Source organism: Glycine soja, chromosome 5, assembly GCF_004193775.1.
Source record: "Glycine soja cultivar W05 chromosome 5, ASM419377v2, whole genome shotgun sequence".
Classification (NCBI taxonomy): domain Eukaryota; kingdom Viridiplantae; phylum Streptophyta; class Magnoliopsida; order Fabales; family Fabaceae; genus Glycine; species Glycine soja.
In genome coordinates this window covers 38632708-38652450 of record NC_041006.1, presented here as the reverse complement: position 1 = coordinate 38652450, position 19743 = coordinate 38632708, and the positions used below count along the sequence as shown (strand labels likewise).

The window sequence follows — 19743 nt, the reverse complement described above, 5'->3', positions numbered from 1 at the left end:
AGATAATTGGCTCAACTGGTCACTACTATTGAAATCTTATTATTACACATCATGGCTACATCTTCGCCAGTGTAAACTATGTGAGCCAATTTTGAGTGATGACGTACACATATAAGATAAGCCTCTAACATGACTATTCCTAAATTCTGAAAAAAGAAGATGATCGACAAAAGAAAAATGATTTAGCCGTTAAAATGCACAGGCGTGAAATGTTTGCGTCAATAATTGAATTTCTTTTGTTTTAAATTTAAAAACAACAATAAGTGGAAGACGGGAATGTATGGACCCATGGATACATGCCCATGTGTAATGTGTTTTTATATGTTATTGTCATAATCTTGAAAAGTTGGAAACATATGAAGATGTCTTTGATTTCGATAAAACAAGAATGCGGCGGCTAAGAATTCCCCAAATGTCGCCACCAATTACTCCTAGAACCCACAACTTTATAATCGGCGTTAAATTAAAGACTGAAAAGAGAGAGAGAAGAAGATCTTTACACTGCAGAATGTACATAAGATGCCAAATGAATTGAAGGCGTTCAAAAACAAGAAGAGAGAGGGAGACACACACATTCTGTTTTTTTAATCCTGTTCAATCAACGCAAAAGATTATACAATAGTAGTATTTCTCTTAAACTCTCCCAAGTCAAAACCAAGATCCATATATTATAATCTAACTCCAATTGACATAGTAAAGACACAAAATACATAAAGTGATATGATAAACACTTTGAAACCACCAGGATCCTTTTATATATATTATTAAAAGCACAACTCAAGATAATTTGAGGGGAAAACAATAATTGAGAGAGAGAGAGAAGTTAATTAGCTGCTACTTATTTACACATAATTTGAGGGGAACCAAAACACAATGAAAAGAAAAAAGAAATATATGAAAAATAGTGTTTAATTAATTAATTCGATGGTCATAGTTAAGCTGAGGATACCAAATAAGATTCTGTCTTTCATGCATTAGAATTATACTAGCATATAGCACCATTAATTGCTTTAAACTTTATGAAATCATAAACATCAATCGTTTTTTTCTTCTTCTTATTCTGTTTGCTGGCCCATATGCTTTAATCAGAAGAACAATTAATCCAGGATTCCACCATACCTTGAGTTCTGGCTGCAGTAGTTACAGTGAAGTCTGGTCCCTTCTCTCCATGAAAATCCGATGAAGAAGCTGAGTAGTGTACTTTGCCATTAGTGACTACAGCTCCCTCCCCAATGTCGTTGTAGTTAACAGTGCCACTGAGAGCTCCTCCTCCTCTTCCGTGATCGCAATCATTGTTGGTAATGGTGCCCGTTCTCTGGGCCCATTCCGTTGAAGAATTAGTAGCATTACTCAAGTTGTTGTTGTTGTCACTTGACAATGCTCCCACTCCAACTGATGTTGACGAAACCATGTTCTGATGAAGACATCCGAGGTCGGTGTTAACATGGTCGTGTCTCAGTTCCAGTTCCTCATACAACCCCATTTTGAGATTCGGCGGAATTTCCAAGGAGTGTTGTTGTTGTGTTCTGGAGACAAGAACAGAAGAAGAGTTACCAAGAGTGTACTTGGGATGATGATATGCCTCAAGAGTACTAGTGTCTGGGGTGGTGTTGTTAAAGTTGAAAGGCTGTTTCGCAAGGCCGAAATGCTCAGATAGTTGTTGTTGTTGTTGGTGGTAGTTAATGGAAGTTGAATTAGTAGGAGAGTTAGTTGAAGGTGGTAGTAAAGTGTTGGAAAAGGAGGGAGGAAACGGGTGAAGACTTCGAAGTTGGAGTTTTTGTGCAAAGGGGCGAAGAAGGTAAGGAGGTTGTGTTGGAGGGTCGAAAGGGTTAACGTTAACGTTGGATCTCAAAGTTGGTGTTGCGGTGGAAGCAAAGAGATCCAACCTTGTTCTCGGGAAAGACGAGGATGTGAAGGGTGGTGCTGGGATGCCAGTGAATTCCTGAACCATGGCTCGGAAATTGGTGGTGTCTGTGGTTAGCACAGTGGTAGGTGCACGCCTAGAAGCTCTTGACCGTTTCTTCGGGTTTCGAACCACGTTGCAGTTGTTGTTGTTGTTGTGGGTTTGAATCTGATCATTGTTGGCGGCTGACACTGAAAGCATTAGTCCGCGGGAACCACTTTCTGGAGGCAAGGTAGGAAAAGCACCACTATTGTTCCCTCGTGTTTGACTTGACACAAAAGCTTCGTTATGTGGCGAGGGTACTGAGGATGATGAACAAGGTATCAACCCAACAAGATCGGTTTGGTTTGATTCGGATCTACCTGTTTTGGACCACATCACGTCAAGGTTTAATAGTGATGTTGAACTTTGTGTGATGGGATCCAAGTAGTTTGATAAAGGGTCGAACATGTGGGTGTTTTGGTGATGGTGCTGTTGTTGTTGTGATGGTAGAATAAAGCGAACAACTTGGCTTGGTGGTGGTGGTTGTGGTTGGTTGGTTAAGAACGCAGAGAGTGGTGATGATTCGGCGCGTGAATCGTACTCTTCATCGGCGCCGCTTGAGGATTGCAAGCTCCCGCTAGTGTTGGCCGAATCCATGAGAGCAGAAAATGGAAAGACGTGAGGGAGACAAAGTGAAGAGAGATTCTGATTACTTGCACATACAACAAGTGTGCATTTAAGAAGGTGCTGTGGTAGCTACAGAATGAGGTATGGGAGCGAGACAAGAGAGAGAGAGAGAGAGAGTGAGAGTTTTTTTCTGGTTGTGGAAAGACAAGCTAGTTTTCTTGAGAAAGTGCTTCCTTCCACCCACGTCTTTAAGGGCTCTCTGCGAGACTGCAACTGCCACACAGACACAGTGCTTGGATCACTTTTACTTAATCTGTGTTTGTGCAAAAGGGTAGTGTTACGTAAACAAGGGAATAAACAGCCCACGGATGATCATGCATTTAATATACTTGGTGCAGAGAAGTTGTGAATACAAGTTACTTTGTTTAGGACTTGGGAGGGTAGGAGAAGTCTTTGCTATGTCTCTTGCCTCTTTCTTTGTCCTGGGTTTTGGATTACTTTACTACTACAGATTTTAAAAAGGATGAAGTATTAGGGTTTCAAGTGAAAGAGAAAAGGAAGAGAGAGAAGGAAAAAGAAAAGGATAGTTCTCTAGCCTTTTTCTCCTATAAAAAGAGAGAGAGGCTGCTTCAATTCTGGTAGATATGTGGTTTCACCAGCAAAATATCGGAGTGGGGTAGCTATAGGAATTAAGAGAGAGGCTTTGTGATGGCAGGCTCTTAGTGGTCAACATGTCAAAGTATGTGAGATTTGTGGTTTTGATTTAGAGACTGAAATATGGAGGAAAGACATAATATAGAAGAGTTGAAAAGGTTATATATTATTTATTGAGAACGTTATTGTCTTACTGTTCATATCTTACATTTTGCGGAATAATGAGATGTGCAAGCAACCATATTAGAGTGATGGTTGTTGAATTACATAAAGGTAAGAGATCAACAATATTTGGCTTTCCAAATTGCGCCAAGAAACCACTAAAAATACGTCCATATTGGTAAATACAAGAAACAATTTTTATGTCTTTTTTTATTGATATTCATTATTAAAAAAATGAAGAAATGTGACTTATTTTTTTCCAGTAGCTTTGACCCAGTCAGAAATTGTGATTATAAATTTTTTATAGGGGGAAAATCTGAAAATCTGAGAGAATCTTCCACAGCCTTCTTCTGCTAAAAGACGTAGAAGATAAATCATGATATTTATCAAGTATACCTAATATCTTATATTTTAGTAATTTTACTTTATTTTTTCATGTTAACTCTTTCTTCTTCTTCTTATGATTCGTCTGTGTTAGTTGCCAATACCACCAATTAAGAAGCATATGCGTGGGTAAAAATAATTCCAATTTTATTACCAGGTTCTCAAACGATAGATGGGTGAATCAGTTCAACAACATGCATGTTGGTTCCAACCAACGAAACTTGTAAACAAAATCAACAAAAGTATTCCCTTTTTTTTTTCTTTTCTTTTGTGAGTGTGATTTTGGGAAGGGGAAGCTGTTCAACAATCAAATGACCATCAAATAATCCTCAAAATAATCAACTTGGTTCATAGTGTACATAGATGTCCGTATAGTTTCTACGTGTGAAATATTTATACCCTTTTTTAACTTTGCGATATACCTATATATGCTCTGCGTACCTACGTTTGCCCCGAACAATACCAAGTCTATTAAGCAAAAACATGTACACTAGATTTCTAAAGTTTATTAGGTTGTACATATAATATGTTTGTGATCGATTCCCTGCCTACAACAATTTAAATCCCTTTTCGTGCTAATTGTTTCACCTGTCATCTAAAACTTAGGTTGGGATTTCATCTTAACTTTATAATATGATAGTTTATCCATGTCTTTACTGAGAAAAAATTGTGATAATTCCTGGTCATATACATCGTATAGCAGTTTTTATCTCGGTAATAATGTATGTAAATAAGGCCCAATATGGCAATATGTGCGTCACCGTGTGTGTATGTATACTTGGTTTTCCTTAACGGGGACAACATGGGCCTACTAATCGTCCTTTTTATCTAAAATTTAAAATTCAATATTTTTATCAAAATTAATTATTGTAATTAAACTTTCAGGAAGTTGTGAAATCGAATGCTGCCACAGAGCCACATCAATGGGATTATCTTATATTCTATCACTATGATTAGTCCAATATGAAAGAAGTAAGAACCGTAAGTATATAAAGCAGATGCCATACGGTCATACTACGCTACTTCTATTTTATTTTCTTCTTTATTCTTTTTGCTTTAATTTAGTATTGTGTTAGATACCGAGATTGTGCAGTTTCCTTCCCCAAAAGTATTTTTCAACAACAATATTGATGCACTACACATGGCTCCAAAGGTCCAAAAGAATTACAAATAGAACTGTAGATGGGTTTGAGTATAAATATGCATTAATCTGCCCCCAAACTGCAGAACTAAGTATGTCTGGTTTATGTTGCTTGAACATGTAACTAGTTTAATTTGTATTACTGGATATGTCACCAAGCGATGAATCTAAGAAAGGTTTTGGAAATGATATTGATGGGACCTCTAATCTAATGTACATTATTGTCAAATGGACAGCAATTGGAGTCGTGGACATACCCATTGTTGTCTGATGATGATGCTGGCCGTTCGATTCGCTTGTTGATCCCTGATGAACATATTTATCACCCATCTCTTCTAATGAAATAGAAGGAAAAACAAACTTAATATTGTGTTTGGTTGAGAATGCAAATAAAATATATATTTAAATTAAAATAAAATGTAAAAAATATGCATGTGTAAGACCCACTGAGTTCATCTTATTTTTTCTCTATTTTCTCCTTTCTCCTCTATCAAACAAATAATACCGTGCCCGTTGAATGGCGTTGATGCATGCGTGTGATGGTGATGTTTTCCTAAACTTACGTAAAATGTATTTAATTTTGATATAAAATATTATAAGAAAATATATTTATATACCAAGGACATATTATTAGATGTAATTATAATAATAGTAATTATAATTAATGATTTTAAATTCTATAACTGATTATTTTAATTGTTAATAAGGATAAAACCCTTAATAATAGTAATTTTTGGAACATATTTGTATATAAAAATATAGTATTTATTGACGTATCAACTAACATATTTTTATTAAAATTTAAATTAAATAATTAATAGTATATTAAAAATTCAAAATAATATTAAAAAATTATTCCTATAATTATAAAATATAAATTTATTATTTGTGCTAGTCATGCGACACTAGCTAACTAAGTTAGTATGGTAAGAAAATACATTTATATATACCAACTTCAGTACATATATAATTCATCAATTTCCTTAAAAAGTTATTCATAACCTAAAAATTAATCCGAAAACACTCCTATGAAAAAGAAAAAGAAAACACATTTATTTACCAATTTCATGTACACAATACATTCGATTGTCATCAGTTAATAAACCACGAATATAAAATAATAAAACTGATGAAGAAATATGTAAAATTGAATTATTAAATCTTAATAAATTTAATTAGAACGGATTGACAATATAAACTATAAATATAAATAACTAAATCAATGATGACATATGTAAAGTTACAGTATTGAATCTTTTATATACCATTTTTAATGAATTTAATTATAATAATATAATTTTTTTATTAATATGCTATATAACATAGCAATAAATTGTTTTATATTATTATATATTCATGAATTGATTTTTAATTTAAGAATTTCTAATTAATTGGTACTATATTTTTAGAAAGTTATTTTTTTTTTTGTATTTAAGGCAAAAGACTTAAATTTAAAATCACTATCTGCTGGTAAGAACAATTCGGTCCACATATTGAACGATGTATAAATTATACAATGATAATATATCATAAAAGAAATGATATAACGGGGATTCTATATAGCTTTAATTAGTGCATGATGGTGAGTAAAAAATTGATTAAAGGGAGAGAGAAATGACATTCGAATTACCCCGATATATTCCCCAAATCGCCATGCCTTTTCACTGTTTAATTTTTAGCAAGACGTAGGCGAATATTTTCTTGCCTCTCATCCCCTTTTCGGTGGCTATTATTTTCCACCATCTGTCAACAATCAATCAAAACAACTAAATAGATGGATACCAGAATAGCTGAAAAACATATGTATGTGTGTGAGGATGATGGATGAGAAAAACGAGACTAATCAAAGGTTAAGAAAATTTGAAAAGTAATCCCCCAAGAAAGAAAAGAAGAAGAAACAAATATTTGGTCAATTTTTTATGTTTATTTATTTTGTGTTGTTTTCTAAGGTGCGACCATGCTGTACGTAAACTGCTAAAGCCAAATTGGACGAATGTAGAAAGGTACGTAGAACAACCATACGAGGCGATAATGCAACTATTCGAATATTCCCGTACTACTATTTGAAATTAAATATTATCATATATATTATGTATGGAAGATCATTTTTCAATTTCCTCACTTGAATTTCTTCGTTTGTTTTTGTTCAATTTTGTTTTCGCTTTGTTCCCGAGAAGGAAACTTTGTCACAGGTGATGCACACCACAGATATTTAGAGATCAAGCCAAATTTCCTTATTAATATATGATATGCTTTTACGTACCTAACCTAACCACGGAAACAATTTGAAATTTAAGATGCTTCAAACACGTGATTAGACAGCACTAACTATATCTTTTTCTAATTTTTTTAGTATTGTTTTGCAGTTTAATTTTTTTAAAAAAACTTATTAATTGCATTTAAAATTAACAATAGCAATTAACATTACTGTTATAAGTCACTCGATCAGTTGTAACTTGCACATTCACAGGCAAGCTGAATGATCAATAAACTTAGAAAAACAAAATTTAAGCAAAGTGTCAACTTACAAACCCACGGTTTCATCTTCATTAAGAAGAAAAAAAAACACAGCCGTACGAGCTAGAAATTTAAAATACTTTGGGTTGTGGAATCTATTTATATGTTTGTCATATGTAATGCCATAATCTATATATATTGAGATTAAGAAAATCAACAAATATTTCTGAGGGAACAAAACCTTCTTAGAGAATGCATTGCATGAATATTAATCTAATCGCATGTGTTCTCGTAAAAACAATAGCCGAGAGGGTTCTTAACGGTTGAGTTTTGTGTGATCCTTAAGTTCTTTTATCTCTAAGAGAGTGTTTTATCTCTAAGAGTGTGTTTGGATGGAGTAATTTAAAATTTAAAAAAAAATTAAATTTAAAAAATTTCAAATACTTCAATTGAAATTTTTTTATTTTCAAAATTTTGTGTTTGGATAAAAAAATTAAAATTATGAGGATGAAAAAAAAGAAAAGATATAATTAGTGTGTTAATACGTGTTCCTCTGTGCTCACATCCGATTAATATTTTCTTAATTGATATTGTTAATTGTTTGTTAAAGAAAGATGTAAGAAGAGAATTTTAATTTCTCATCAATTAAAATTTTAAATTTTTAATTGTTTAAAATTCTGTTTTAAAATTCTAAAATTTTAAATTTTTTATAAAAATCATCTAAATAATGAATTCTAAATTACAGAAATTCAAATTCTCTTATAAATTACTTTCTTCGCTTAAAATTTTCTAAAATTCAAAAGGTATATTCTAAAATTTTTAATTAGTGCATGATGAAAGTGCATTTAAAAGTGTTGGTATATTCATTTTGGTAAAGTCGTAAAATTCGAAAACACACACACAAATTAAAAAAAAAAAAAATAAGAGTACAAGTGAGACCCTCTCCCTCCAGTGCCGGGGATGGTGGAAGAGATACCTTAATGATGATGATGCACGAGAGGTAACAGCCATTTTCTTGATTTATAGATTTGATATGAAGATAGTGATATGAATAGATAAATATATATAATTTTCAATTTGGGAATACGACTGAAATTTGAAGCAGTTGATACCAGTCGCCATTTTGACAAGTCCAATGCCACCTAACAATTTTCCTTATTCTTTTTTTCTCCTTCCCGTTAACCTTATCAGCCCTTTCTTTTGGGGTACGTTAAACTATTCTCAATTTATTTGATTCAAACGCTTGCTGTATTAAGGAGGCACTCGAGATTTTTGGAAATTTTAGTGTTAGATAATAAATTGTAATTGACAGAAATATAAAAAGAAAGTTAAGTGGTGGAAACTGAAAGACCAAAGCCACATTACAAGTCTATGTAGTGGGTGTGGTGGGGTCTGTGGTCCAACCATTTGGTTATGGTCATGGTAGTTTTAATGTGTAGCACTAAAAAATGTTTTTTTTTTCCTTTTATGTAAGTAAAACGTTATTTTCTGACAAAAAAAATAGTCCTTTAGAGAAAATTAATTTTCTAATGCGGTTATTATATGTTTATACTAGTAGTATGATCTACGCTAATAATATGCACAACTGTTTTCATTAAATCAATGGATAAATATATAATATTTATTAATGTACAAGTTTAACGATCAATTCTTTTGTTAGAATCAATACAATAACTATGTCATATATTAAGGAGGAAAAAGTTATTTGTAAGGTTTACTCTCATGAGTGTAATCTTTGTTTAAAGAAAAATAAATGCTTAGTATAAATATTAATTATACATATATAATAATAGTATTGTATTAAAAGACAATCTCATTAATATAAAAAATATATATTTTTGTATATATATTATAATTCTAATAAGACTATCAAATTAATTTTAAATACATACACATATGTAAACACCCAATTTTGTCCGCTTTTCTTACTATTTTATTTTCTAACTTGAAATAAATAAATTGCTCTTAATTGCTAGAATTGGATCATTCCATAGCTGAGCCCAATGCAAGATATGCAACAAAAAATAATGAGAATAATAAAATAAGCCGAAGCATCTTGGGCCAACAAAACAGCACTCTCAATGTCCAATGGGTATTGCTAATGGCACTACCCACATGGGTGCACACTTTAGTCGTATCCTGCAATTGCCCCTTGAGAAATCAACAGAATCTTATTTCCGTTTTTGTTATTTGATTTCACCCTCAAATAACATAACGAAATGATAATTTCGTTCTATTATTTTACTTTCGCTCTTCATGGTACAACAAAAATTTGACTTTGTTGTGTTACTCATCCTATAGCACATGTGAAATTGTATTTCCGTTGTGGGTTTTTTTTTCTGCACATTGGTTTATGCTGTTTTCTTCCCAGCATCGCTCCACTGCTGCGGCCCATGGGGTGCCTATGTTGTTGTGTGTTCCCTTACTCCACTTTTTGTCTCTTATTGTTGCATTGCTATTCAACTTCAGCGTGATTGTTTACCTCATTTCAAGTAGATTGAATTCTGTGTTTCATTCCATTTAACTGCAGCCAGCTGCTGTTCTAGGATTTGCCGGGCTTGCAGCTTTTTTTCACTACAATGATGAGAGGAGAGCGGTTCCCAAAGGTATTTGCAATCTGGTATTCTCAATTGATATCTGCTTTGAAGAGTTCGGAGTTCAATTATTTGGTGACAAGTGTTTGTTTTTATCTGTACCCTTCTTTAATTATTATGCCCTTTCATCATGAGAAAAATTAGATGTTATTCCTTTCTTATATTTTGTTGCTAGGCATGTTTTCTTGAGTCTAGTTTACACCGAAAGGGCATTCTTACAGGTTTCTGATTGATAGTGTCAAATATGGTTATGATAAAGGAGGTCAGAGGGTCTAAGTATATCAGTAATCTGGCATACTGGTTATAAAATTTCAGTGGTGTTTCATGAACTTTGGAGTAAGGGTCTAAGTATATGTTAGAATTAATTTTGGAAATATGACCTGATGGTCTTGGCTTTATGGCACTCTGTTAAATCCGTTGATGCAATTTATGAACATGCAAGCATTTTGCAGATGGGAAACTTTCCACGGTCAATTTTGACATGACATACGATGAGTAACATCAGAGTGTCTAAAAAAGACGAGCTATGCACCTTTTGCTCATTTTTTGCTTAGTTATTTACTTATATCATTAAGTTTTTTATCGCAGCATTGTACCAAATCTATCAAGTCACTATTAGTGTCATTTAATGATTAGGCATGTGAATGTGTATATGTATTTGGGGAGAGTCTTTGCTTAATTGCCAGACAAACACATTTGACTAGATGCTCAGTTCCTCTTAGTTTAATCCAACTCGGTTTCTTTTTGTTGATGAATCCAATTTGAAAAAGAGTCAAAAGAAATGGTTCGATCCTCTTATTTTTATTTCTCGAATGGAGAGATCCATGAATTGGGATCCTAATGCATATAGATACAAATGGTCCAATGGGAGCAAGAATTTCTAGGAACATTTGGACTATTTCATTTCTTAACAGAATAACCGTTTTCAAGTAGTGTTCGATCAATTACAAATTAATCAATATTCAATTGATTGGTCTGAAGTTATCGACAAAAAAGATTTGTCTAAGTCACTTTGTTTCTTTTTGTCCAAGTTACTTCTTTTTTTGCCCAAGTTTCTTCCCTTTTTGTCTAACTCACTTCCTGAAGGTTCTAATTTATGTCTCAATGATAAAATGTTTCTATTTGTTCTTCATATGTATCTGTGAGCTACATATGCTTTGATGAGAATATATGGTAAATTATCAAGAACAAATCATTACAGCAGAATGTAGGGTGGATATATAATCTGTTACATTTTTGCAACAAGATTATTCCAATACATAAAGGAAGTGGTCATGACATCATTATTTGCTACTTCTTAATTCTTAATGAAGATCCTTTTTTTGTTGTGTTAAAACTGTATAATCTCTTCTTTGCAAAGGTTTCTGTTTTGCAAAGTAGGCAATTGTTGGGACTTGTAACTGGAGCTTGGGATAGATCCCAGTCCCATTGCTTTATGACTTCGTTGGTTGGAATTTTATTGTCTAACCTGACCTGTGACTTGCAAATGTAAATCCTGCAGTTGAGTTGATCAGGTCAATACTTTGTAAGAATTACACATACTCGACTAAATTTTGTCCTTGCTCTTATCCAAGATTATTCATAGAATCACTTGTGACTTCTGGGTGAGATGGTTTCATTTTCATTTTGAAGTTGTCAATTTCCAGGTTTAGTCATCAAAGTTTAGCAAGTTATCGGATTACATTAGTGTGTTCCCAATATAAGTTTGAAAGTATGTTTTATTTCCATTGTCCTAATTTCTTTATTTCTTGGATCAGGTCATCAGGGTGGTGGCCTCAGAAATGTTGCCAATGGACCCATAATTGGGGGTCCATTTACACTAATTAATACAGAGAAACAGGCAATTACAGAACATAATTTTCTTGGGAATTGGGTCCTGCTCTACTTTGGCTATACCTCATCCCCCGATTTTGGGCCAGAGCAAGTCCAAATTATGGCCAAGGCAATTGATATATTAGGTTTGGCACTTAAATCTCAGTTTCCTGTGTTATAAGTTTCTTTCTCTGGCTTAACCTTAATATTATGTATTTTATTTGGATAAAGAATCAAAACAGAATCTTAAGATTCTACCAGTATTTGTTTCCACTGATCCTCAACGTGATACGCCCTCACAACTTCGTGCCTACCTTAAAGGTTAGATTGTCTTGCTGGCAAAACTTCATTTTTAATTACTTCAAATTTTAGCTTTGGTCAATTATGCTTTATGCTTGATATTCAGGTGTGCTTATGATAGCTGAGGTAGGGGGTGCCAACACAGTTGGTATGTCCTACCTCATTGCCATTCCTTAGTTCACCTTTCCAAAATGCTCTACCCTTTTGGCTTTGCCCTACTAACTTTTCTTGTCTATCTTTCCCTCTGTTGTGTTGCAGAGTTTGACTCAAGAATCATAGGATTAACTGGACCTGTTGCAGCTATTAGGCAGATGGCTCAAGAATATTGTTTTTACTTTAAAAAGGTAGAAGAGGATGGCAGTGATTATCTTGTTGACTGTTCTCACAACATGTATGCACTTGTTCTACCCTTATTCATCCTTCTGTAGCTCTGTATGGTTGCATTTAAACATGGATATAAACTGTGTTAAAACAATCAGGTATTTGCTGAATCCTAAAATGGAGGTTACGAGATGCTTTGGTGTCGAGTATAATGCAGAGGAGTTGTCAGAAGTGATAGGGAAAGAGCTGAACAGAAACCCCTCTTAATACTTTAGATGCAGCCTGATATTACTTTTTACCCACGCTTCTATTTTTCTTTTTCTTCTAATTGGATCACAGAATCATTTACATTTGACGAATTAAGTTTTACTTTAGAGGATTGGATTTAGCTCTGCTTTATTTTCAACTAGACTTGCAGAAAATTGTAGTGGCAATCTGAGCTTCATTTTAAGTTTCGCGGCCATTTAGTTTTTGGGTAACATCTTAGATGGATGTTTTATACTTGAATGTTTTCACATCCACCGTCATCTAACAAGCACTTTGGTTTTAGTTTGCTAGTCCTATTCCTGGACTTCGTTTCTTATATGCCACCTATTAGAAGTTTAAGCTAGTTAATTATGAAAACTACAATCGCATGAGAACTATAGATGTAAATTTGACCATTAAATCCTATGTAAAAGTATAAAATAAAGTTGTGATATTTTAAATGGTTATGCAACATTTTAATCTTAAAATATTTATATAAAATTGTATTGTTAAGATAGTTTCATTAACCCGTAATACAATGTATAATAAGAATATAAAATTGTACATTTATATTCTTATTCTATTAGGTTTAGTCAATTGCATGGATTATAGGATGTGATGTAATTGGACTCAGTTAAGAACTGATTTTTTAGAGATATTTTATTGTGAAAATTCTTCTAATAATTTTCTGTAATGTTCTTAATCTCTCTTTAAGGGTTTTTGTTACCTTTTCAGCTTTAGTTTTGTGATTACAAGTCAAATTTTATGTCTTCTTGAATCCATCGTCTCAATCCTTGTTTATCAATGAAAACTTTAAAAATATTAGTTCTTATTTTTCCCCCTTTTCATCTTTAATACATCTTACTTGTTGACATTATCACGCATGTTCTTTCCTCTTGTTTTTCTTGTATACCAAAGTTTAAATACTATTAAGTGTCTATCTCAGCTTTTTCTCCAACTTATTTGACAAATGATGTTAATATTTTTCTGAATAAATCTGTCCACCGTCTCCAAAGATTTATCAAAATACCAATTAAAAAATGGAAACACTACAGTTTGTTTAAGGGTCGATGTAGCGACTCAAACCATGCAGCAAGTTAATTACATATAACTATAATATTAATACTCATAATCTATCGTGAGGGTTCCTTCCCATGACCGGGTCTCTGGGTTCCTGCCATAATGAAACAAGCATCTGAAAAAAAAAATTAACTCATTTGGGTATCATTACTCTATGTCCCCTTTAGGTGATGCAATTTCATATGACCTTTCCAACTGCAAGAAATAGAAAAGGAAGAAATTTTGTTTCCTAGGAGTTCCTCCAGGATCTAGGATTGAAGTTGGTGCTGTGTTTCAATGTTCGATTTTCACATGGTTTGGTTGGAGATGTTTGAAGTCATCATTTTATAGAATCAATCTTTATTTGTACAACCATTTTATAGTCATCATTTTATAGAATCAATCTTTATTTGAAGTCATCATTTTATAGAATCAATCTTTATTTGTAAGGAAAATGAAGACATTTTCCTTGAATTCTGATTTCTGGGCATGTAGTATACTAAGAGATTCAACCAGCCAACCAATCTATTAAAATCTAATCTCCCTTAGAAATATAGTAGTCCTTTATCATCATCATCTTAACGAAGCATCCTTTAACATAAGCAAAAAGACAAACAATCCAAACCATTGGAACATGGGAAACAACTCCCCACAGAGAAAATGTGGTTGTGGTGGTTTCATAAATGGAGTATTCTGGCGCTCTCCTCCCAACAACAACAACAATGCCAACAATTTTGAAAAGTCATCAAACGCCCCTGACAGAAAAAAAAGATCAAGGTGGCTGTGAAGATGTAACTTTCTCAGGAACAGCTTCATCTAATAACTCTTCAGCTCGTTCTGGCTCCAAGCCTCTCCACATGCCAAACCCTGTTGTTAACCGAACCCACCAAAGGAACCATCCCAAAGTGTCACCTAGGGAGGGCTATGTCAACAGTGGAAGAAGGGTCCCTAAAGAAGCAATTGGTATTTCTGGTGAACTTGAAAGCATGATCACCGATCGTCAAAAGGGAAGCAGCTCCCTTGTTCGTGCTTCTTCTAGCAACGTGATGATGTTTGGTAATTTAGGTAACCTTAGGCAAGGAGGGAACACAAATACCTATTCTCAGAACCCTGTTGCTAGTGGAAGATACACAAACCAAACGGTGGAGAATGTAAGTAAAGGAAACAAGGAACAACCGGGTTCTCTATTTCAGGGTCGTGTCCACTAGAATGAACCCCAAACAGTTAAAGATAATGGGCAATGAGGATTATAATAATGGAAGATTTCAAGACGCATTGGCTCTTTACGATGCTGCAATTGCAATTCACCCTAATAAAGCTTCCTACAGGAGCAACAGAAGTGCAGCATTAACGGCTCTAGGGAGGCTTCTGGAGGCTGTGTTTGAATGCAGAGAAGCCATTCAAATAGAGCCTCGTTATAAAAGAGCTCATTACCGATTGGGAAACTTGAACATGAGTGACCTCACACGAGAAAAAGATGGTGATTGCAGAATATACTCCTTCCAACTCTTCTATTTTTTTTTTCTTTCTTTCTTAATGGTGTTGTCACTAATTGGTAGTTTCTGTTTGCCTACAGATTAGGAGAAATGGATAAGGCTCTTTATCATTATAAACAAGCAGGACCAGAGGCTGACACAGACCAGATTGCTAAAGTCAAAAAAATTCAGGTCCATTTGAACAAATGCACCGAGGCACGTAGGCTAGGAGATTGGAACAAGTTGATTAAGGAGACCAACTATGCTGTTTCATTTGGTGCAGATTCTGCCCCACATGTTAGCTACTAGCCTCTATTACATGAGAAATTATTACATGATCTAGAGTCATGTAATAATTTCTGAGTTATATGTAATGTAAATATTGATTGAGACCATAGACATATGGTAGTCTTGAATCATGTAATAATTTCTCCTGTTACACATTGAACTCTGAAGATCTTTCCCATGATTGATCACACGCACATGCATTTCAATCATGCTGATATATGACTCTGATTGTGGCTTTACTTGAAGATATTTGCATTGCAAGCCGAGGCATTTTTGATGCTCCGTAGGCACCAACATGCAGAAGAAGCAATGTTGAAGGGATCTAATTTTGATGTGGATCATTGCATCCAGTTCTTTGGACCTATTTGCAATGCAAATACATTGGTGACTCAGGCTTGGGTTCATTTGGCTGCTGGCAGGTTAATGTTTCGTTTCTAATTGAAAAGCAGAATGTTTCTTAATCTCTGTCTATTCACACAATAATATACCAGATTTGAAGATGCCTTGGTTGCAATTCAGCGAGCATCTAGGCTTGATCCAAATAATAATGAGATTAAGAAGCTGATGAGGTAGGCTAGAGCTGTGGCCGCTGCTCGATCAAACAGAAACGAGCTTTTCAAGGCATCCAAATTCTCCGAAGCATGTGTTGCCTATGGAGAGGGGTTAGAGAATGATCCATATAACTCGGTTTTGCTATGCAACCGAGCTGCATGCAGATCCAAAACAGGCCAACTTGAGAAGGCCATGGAAGATTGCAATGCTGCTCTTAGCTTGCATCCATCTTACAGCAAGGCTAGGCTGAGAAGAGCAGATTGTAATGCCAAGGTAAAAATAGAAAAACACTTAAATAAAGTTCCTTTATTTACTTACATAATGCAATGCACTTTTAACATTTTTATGTGCTTAATTTGTGTATTATGTTTATGATATGAATGTAGTTGAAAAGATGGGAAACTTCAATACAAGACTATGAAATATTGCTTAAAGAGACACCGGAGGATGAGGAATTAAGAAGGACTTTGTTGGAGGCCAAGAGCATTTTATCCAACAGCGAGGTGAATGAAGGTCAACACTAATGAAGTAATAGACTTATATAAAGATAGTTTAGAGACATGTTTGGTGAAGATATGAAAAATGAAGCGTGACAAAAAAAGGTGATAACAGGAAAAAGGGCCCTAACGTGCCTATTTGTCAAGGATGACAGAAAAAGCACACTTGTTGTCAATGATCAATACTCAAATCCTTTGTAGAAAAAGGATAAAGCACGTTGTGGAGGAGGAACACTACGGGCCCGTTGACAAGGGAAAGGTGCAGCATAAAGTATCAATGAATTATTTCTAAAGTTGAACTTGAATCCATCAAGTGAAGGTACAAATTTACTTATTTTATATTGAGATTGAAGTTTAAATTAAATTAGTCGGAGATAGTTGATAACATCTCGTATTATGCCATAAATAAAATGATTTTAAACAAACATAAATATTTAAGAGAAGATATATTAATAAATATATTTCATCTCTAAAAATAAAGAATAGAACTTGTACGCATTTGTTTGATCTTTCAGTCTCTTTTCTCTTTTAAAAAACTTTCTAGACTCATGATTCTAAAAAAATCAATCTTCACATAAACCGGAGGGATAATCGATCTGGTCAAGACATTGATTTAAGAATTAATGGTTCAACGTGAGTGAACTTGGTTTTAATAAAATATATATTTTTTAATATTTTAATATAATATTCAAATAATATTGAAAAAAACACATAATATACATAAGTTGATAATAATATAAAGTAAAATTCACTTAAGAGTGTCATAAATTATAATATTTTCTTTAAACTAAACTAACGTTGTTTTGAAAGTTAAAAAAAAAAAAAAAGAGTTTTAAGCGAAACTAGTTAATCGAATGGATTTATTGGTTTTTACCGGTTTTTTATGAATTGGATTAGACACGTAGCCGGTTTTCAATCGAATTGGCCGGTCAGATTTGATTTTCAAATCAGTGATAAAAACTCCAAAATTTAGGTTGGTTTGTTAATTGGCATGCTGGAATGACAATGAAATAAAGATATTTACACAAACTTACACTAAAGCATTTCTTTTTATATATTCACATGTAAATTATTAGAAAATATTTTTATTTGTAACTTTTGAATAATAATCCAGCTTGTGCTTACACATACAAGTTTCTTTTTCAGTGTCCGGGGAAAGGCACTTCCCTTGTTTCTTGTATTCTTCAATGTAGCACTAGACAACCTCGGCCACTTAAGTAAATGAATAAATTATACCGGCAACTATATTTACTCTCGAGACACGTTCTCATTAGAGTGTGTTTACTGTTTTGTTTTCCACTAATGCGAAATCCCGAATATGTAAACAGAAAAGTACTAATATCTAACGTTTTATGAATTTCAACAAAAAAATCAAACGCATGTTTATATGAAGTTATATCCATTGTTTCTCTTGTGAACGTTTATGCGTAATTTTGCTCGCTAATCATTTCCAACGGCACTATATGTAATCTTGATGACAAAAATTGCAGTTTATCATTGAACAACGAGTTTAACGTGATTGATTCAATCATAAATCATCATTTAAATTATTTTTAAGATTATTATTTTATTAATGGCATTACATTAAGTTTGTACTGATAAAAGGATTATTTTTTAAAATATAAAAAATCAAAATGAAATTTAAAAAAAAATATTATGATAAAAATCAAATAAATTATTTAACCAGTTTGGAAAAGATAAAGTTGAGCAATAAATAGTAGACTAGCATTGAGTCATTATGCATAGTAGTACTTTCATCCAGATCACCGATTATTATTCAAGTACTAAGGTGATCTGGGACAACTCAAGCTAGGATTCGGATCTGTTTCTCAATATTAATAAATACACTGAAATCACGTAAAACAAAACACCAGCGACTCAAGCAAGTGCACTCAAAATAGAGAAGGCGGATCCGGATCCGGATCCGGATCCGGGTCGCTCCGAAACGGGGCGGGCCTGATCCAAGCTGTAGGGGCAGTGGTTCCTAACGGCCCAAAGCAGGTAAGGCGAAGTGTCGAGAGCGAGCCACTGCTCCACCTCGTACTGCTCCTGACCGCACGAGAGGTGGGGCCCAGTGGAGGTGACCTGGACGTAGTTAAGGTACCAGCCGTGATGCGAACCCGAGCCGTCTGAAGTAACGTTAACGGCGCAGACGGGTCCGTTAAGACAGGGTCCCCTTCCGCTGAAGATGTCGAGGTTGCCGCGCTCGAAGTAGCTGTAGCCCTTGCCCATCAAGCCGCCCCATGCTTCGATGTTTTTAATGTAGATGTAGTAGCCGTACTTGTCGTACAGCTTCAGCCCGATCTTCGAGTCCGTTCCCCCCTTCAACACCGAACCGGTTCTAACGTAGGCCGTGTACACACAATCGTAGTCGCTGTCGCTCTGCATTATATTTTATGAGATCGCGAAAAGTATGAGTTAGTAGAAGGAGAAAAGCGAGTTCTTACCGATCTAACGGTTGCGGCGATGCAGAGTGAGAACAGGAGGAGGAGAGAGAGACTCTGTGTTGCAGGTGCCATTTTTTAATCCAAGTGGTGATGAGGCCAATGCCATAGCTTCTGATAAATAGAGCCAGCCAGCCAGGGACACATGATTCATCATTCTCCTCAATCAAATTATTAAATTACTATCAGATTCGCATTCTAAGCAAAATTTCTATACCAAAACAAGTCGTTAACGTATGACACCTAACAAAATTACACATACTAATCAAAACAATCAAATATATTTTTCGTCTTTAATGTCTTTGTTTGTTATTTTGCTCCGTATATTTTTTAACAACCGGTCAACGTTTTTATTTTATTTTTTTCCATCTAATATTCTAGTCCTACTTTTTAACATCAACTAACTTTGAATATTGTTTTAGAAAACAAAATGAATACATCAAGATTTATGCTAGGTTTCGTTGTATGAAAAAGAAAAAAAAAAACAGAAATAAGAAAAATATTTAAATTAAAATAGAGAGAAAGAAATGTGAGACCTATATTATTTTTTAAATTAATTTCCTTTGAATAGTAACTTCTTCTCCGCAACCAAATCATCCCTTAATGAATTCTATAATTAGTTTTGAGACAACAAATATCTTTTATTTTTTATTAAAGTGTTATTAGTATAAATTGAAAACGAATTCAGAATAAGGTTGAGTCACAAGGAACAAAAACTTATTCTTTTAAAAAATGTTTCTATTAAAACAAATTAAGATATATATCATAAAAATGTAAGTTTTTGTAAAAGAGATCAATCAACTAAGTTTAAACATATCTTATAAAACAAAAGTGTAAATTTTCAT

At 33.9% G+C, this 19743-nt stretch overlaps 3 protein-coding genes and 1 pseudogene across 3 annotated transcripts; 2 read left to right on the top strand and 2 right to left on the bottom strand.

Annotated features, from left to right (window-relative positions):
• Window positions 1-293: 293 nt before the first annotated feature.
• LOC114413122 (transcription factor mef2A-like) lies at window positions 294-3204 on the bottom strand. Its single transcript, XM_028377337.1, has one exon. It carries the CDS (start codon window positions 2540-2542, stop codon window positions 1082-1084), a length of 1461 nt encoding a protein of 486 aa, XP_028233138.1. The 5' UTR covers window positions 2543-3204; the 3' UTR covers window positions 294-1081.
• A 6418-nt stretch (window positions 3205-9622) lies between these two features.
• On the top strand, window positions 9623-12886 carry LOC114413121 (protein SCO1 homolog 2, mitochondrial-like). The gene is made up of 7 exons (XM_028377336.1): window positions 9623-9722; window positions 9841-9916; window positions 11662-11862; window positions 11948-12037; window positions 12123-12164; window positions 12275-12407; window positions 12496-12886. The coding sequence occupies exons 3-7, from the start codon at window positions 11838-11840 to the stop codon at window positions 12602-12604; spliced, it is 399 nt and encodes a 132-aa protein (XP_028233137.1). The 5' UTR covers window positions 9623-9722; window positions 9841-9916; window positions 11662-11837; the 3' UTR covers window positions 12605-12886.
• A 562-nt stretch (window positions 12887-13448) lies between these two features.
• On the top strand, window positions 13449-16859 carry LOC114413120 (annotated as a pseudogene).
• Window positions 16860-18157: 1298 nt separating this feature from the next.
• On the bottom strand, window positions 18158-19048 carry LOC114413119 (PLAT domain-containing protein 3-like). Its single transcript, XM_028377335.1, has 2 exons — window positions 18902-19048; window positions 18158-18836 (listed from the first exon to the last, which is right to left on the bottom strand). The coding sequence occupies exons 1-2, from the start codon at window positions 18971-18973 to the stop codon at window positions 18333-18335; spliced, it is 576 nt and encodes a 191-aa protein (XP_028233136.1). The 5' UTR covers window positions 18974-19048; the 3' UTR covers window positions 18158-18332.
• Window positions 19049-19743: the final 695 nt, after the last annotated feature.

Bases quoted from the DNA above. Each gene is read 5' to 3' on its own strand.
- LOC114413122 (XM_028377337.1), bottom strand. From the start codon at position 2,542: ATGGATTCGGCCAACACTAGCGGGAGCTTGCAATCCTCAAGCGGCGCC.
- LOC114413121 (XM_028377336.1), top strand. From the start codon at position 11,838: ATGGCCAAGGCAATTGATATATTAG. The intron at 11,863-11,947 runs GTTTGGCACTTA...ATTTGGATAAAG, and splicing joins CAAGGCAATTGATATATTAG to AATCAAAACAGAATCTTAAG. The intron at 12,165-12,274 runs GTATGTCCTACC...GTTGTGTTGCAG, and splicing joins AGGGGGTGCCAACACAGTTG to AGTTTGACTCAAGAATCATA.
- LOC114413119 (XM_028377335.1), bottom strand. From the start codon at position 18,973: ATGGCACCTGCAACACAGAGTCTCTCTCTCCTCCTCCTGTTCTCACTC. The intron at 18,837-18,901 runs GTAAGAACTCGC...AATATAATGCAG, and splicing joins TCGCCGCAACCGTTAGATCG to AGCGACAGCGACTACGATTG.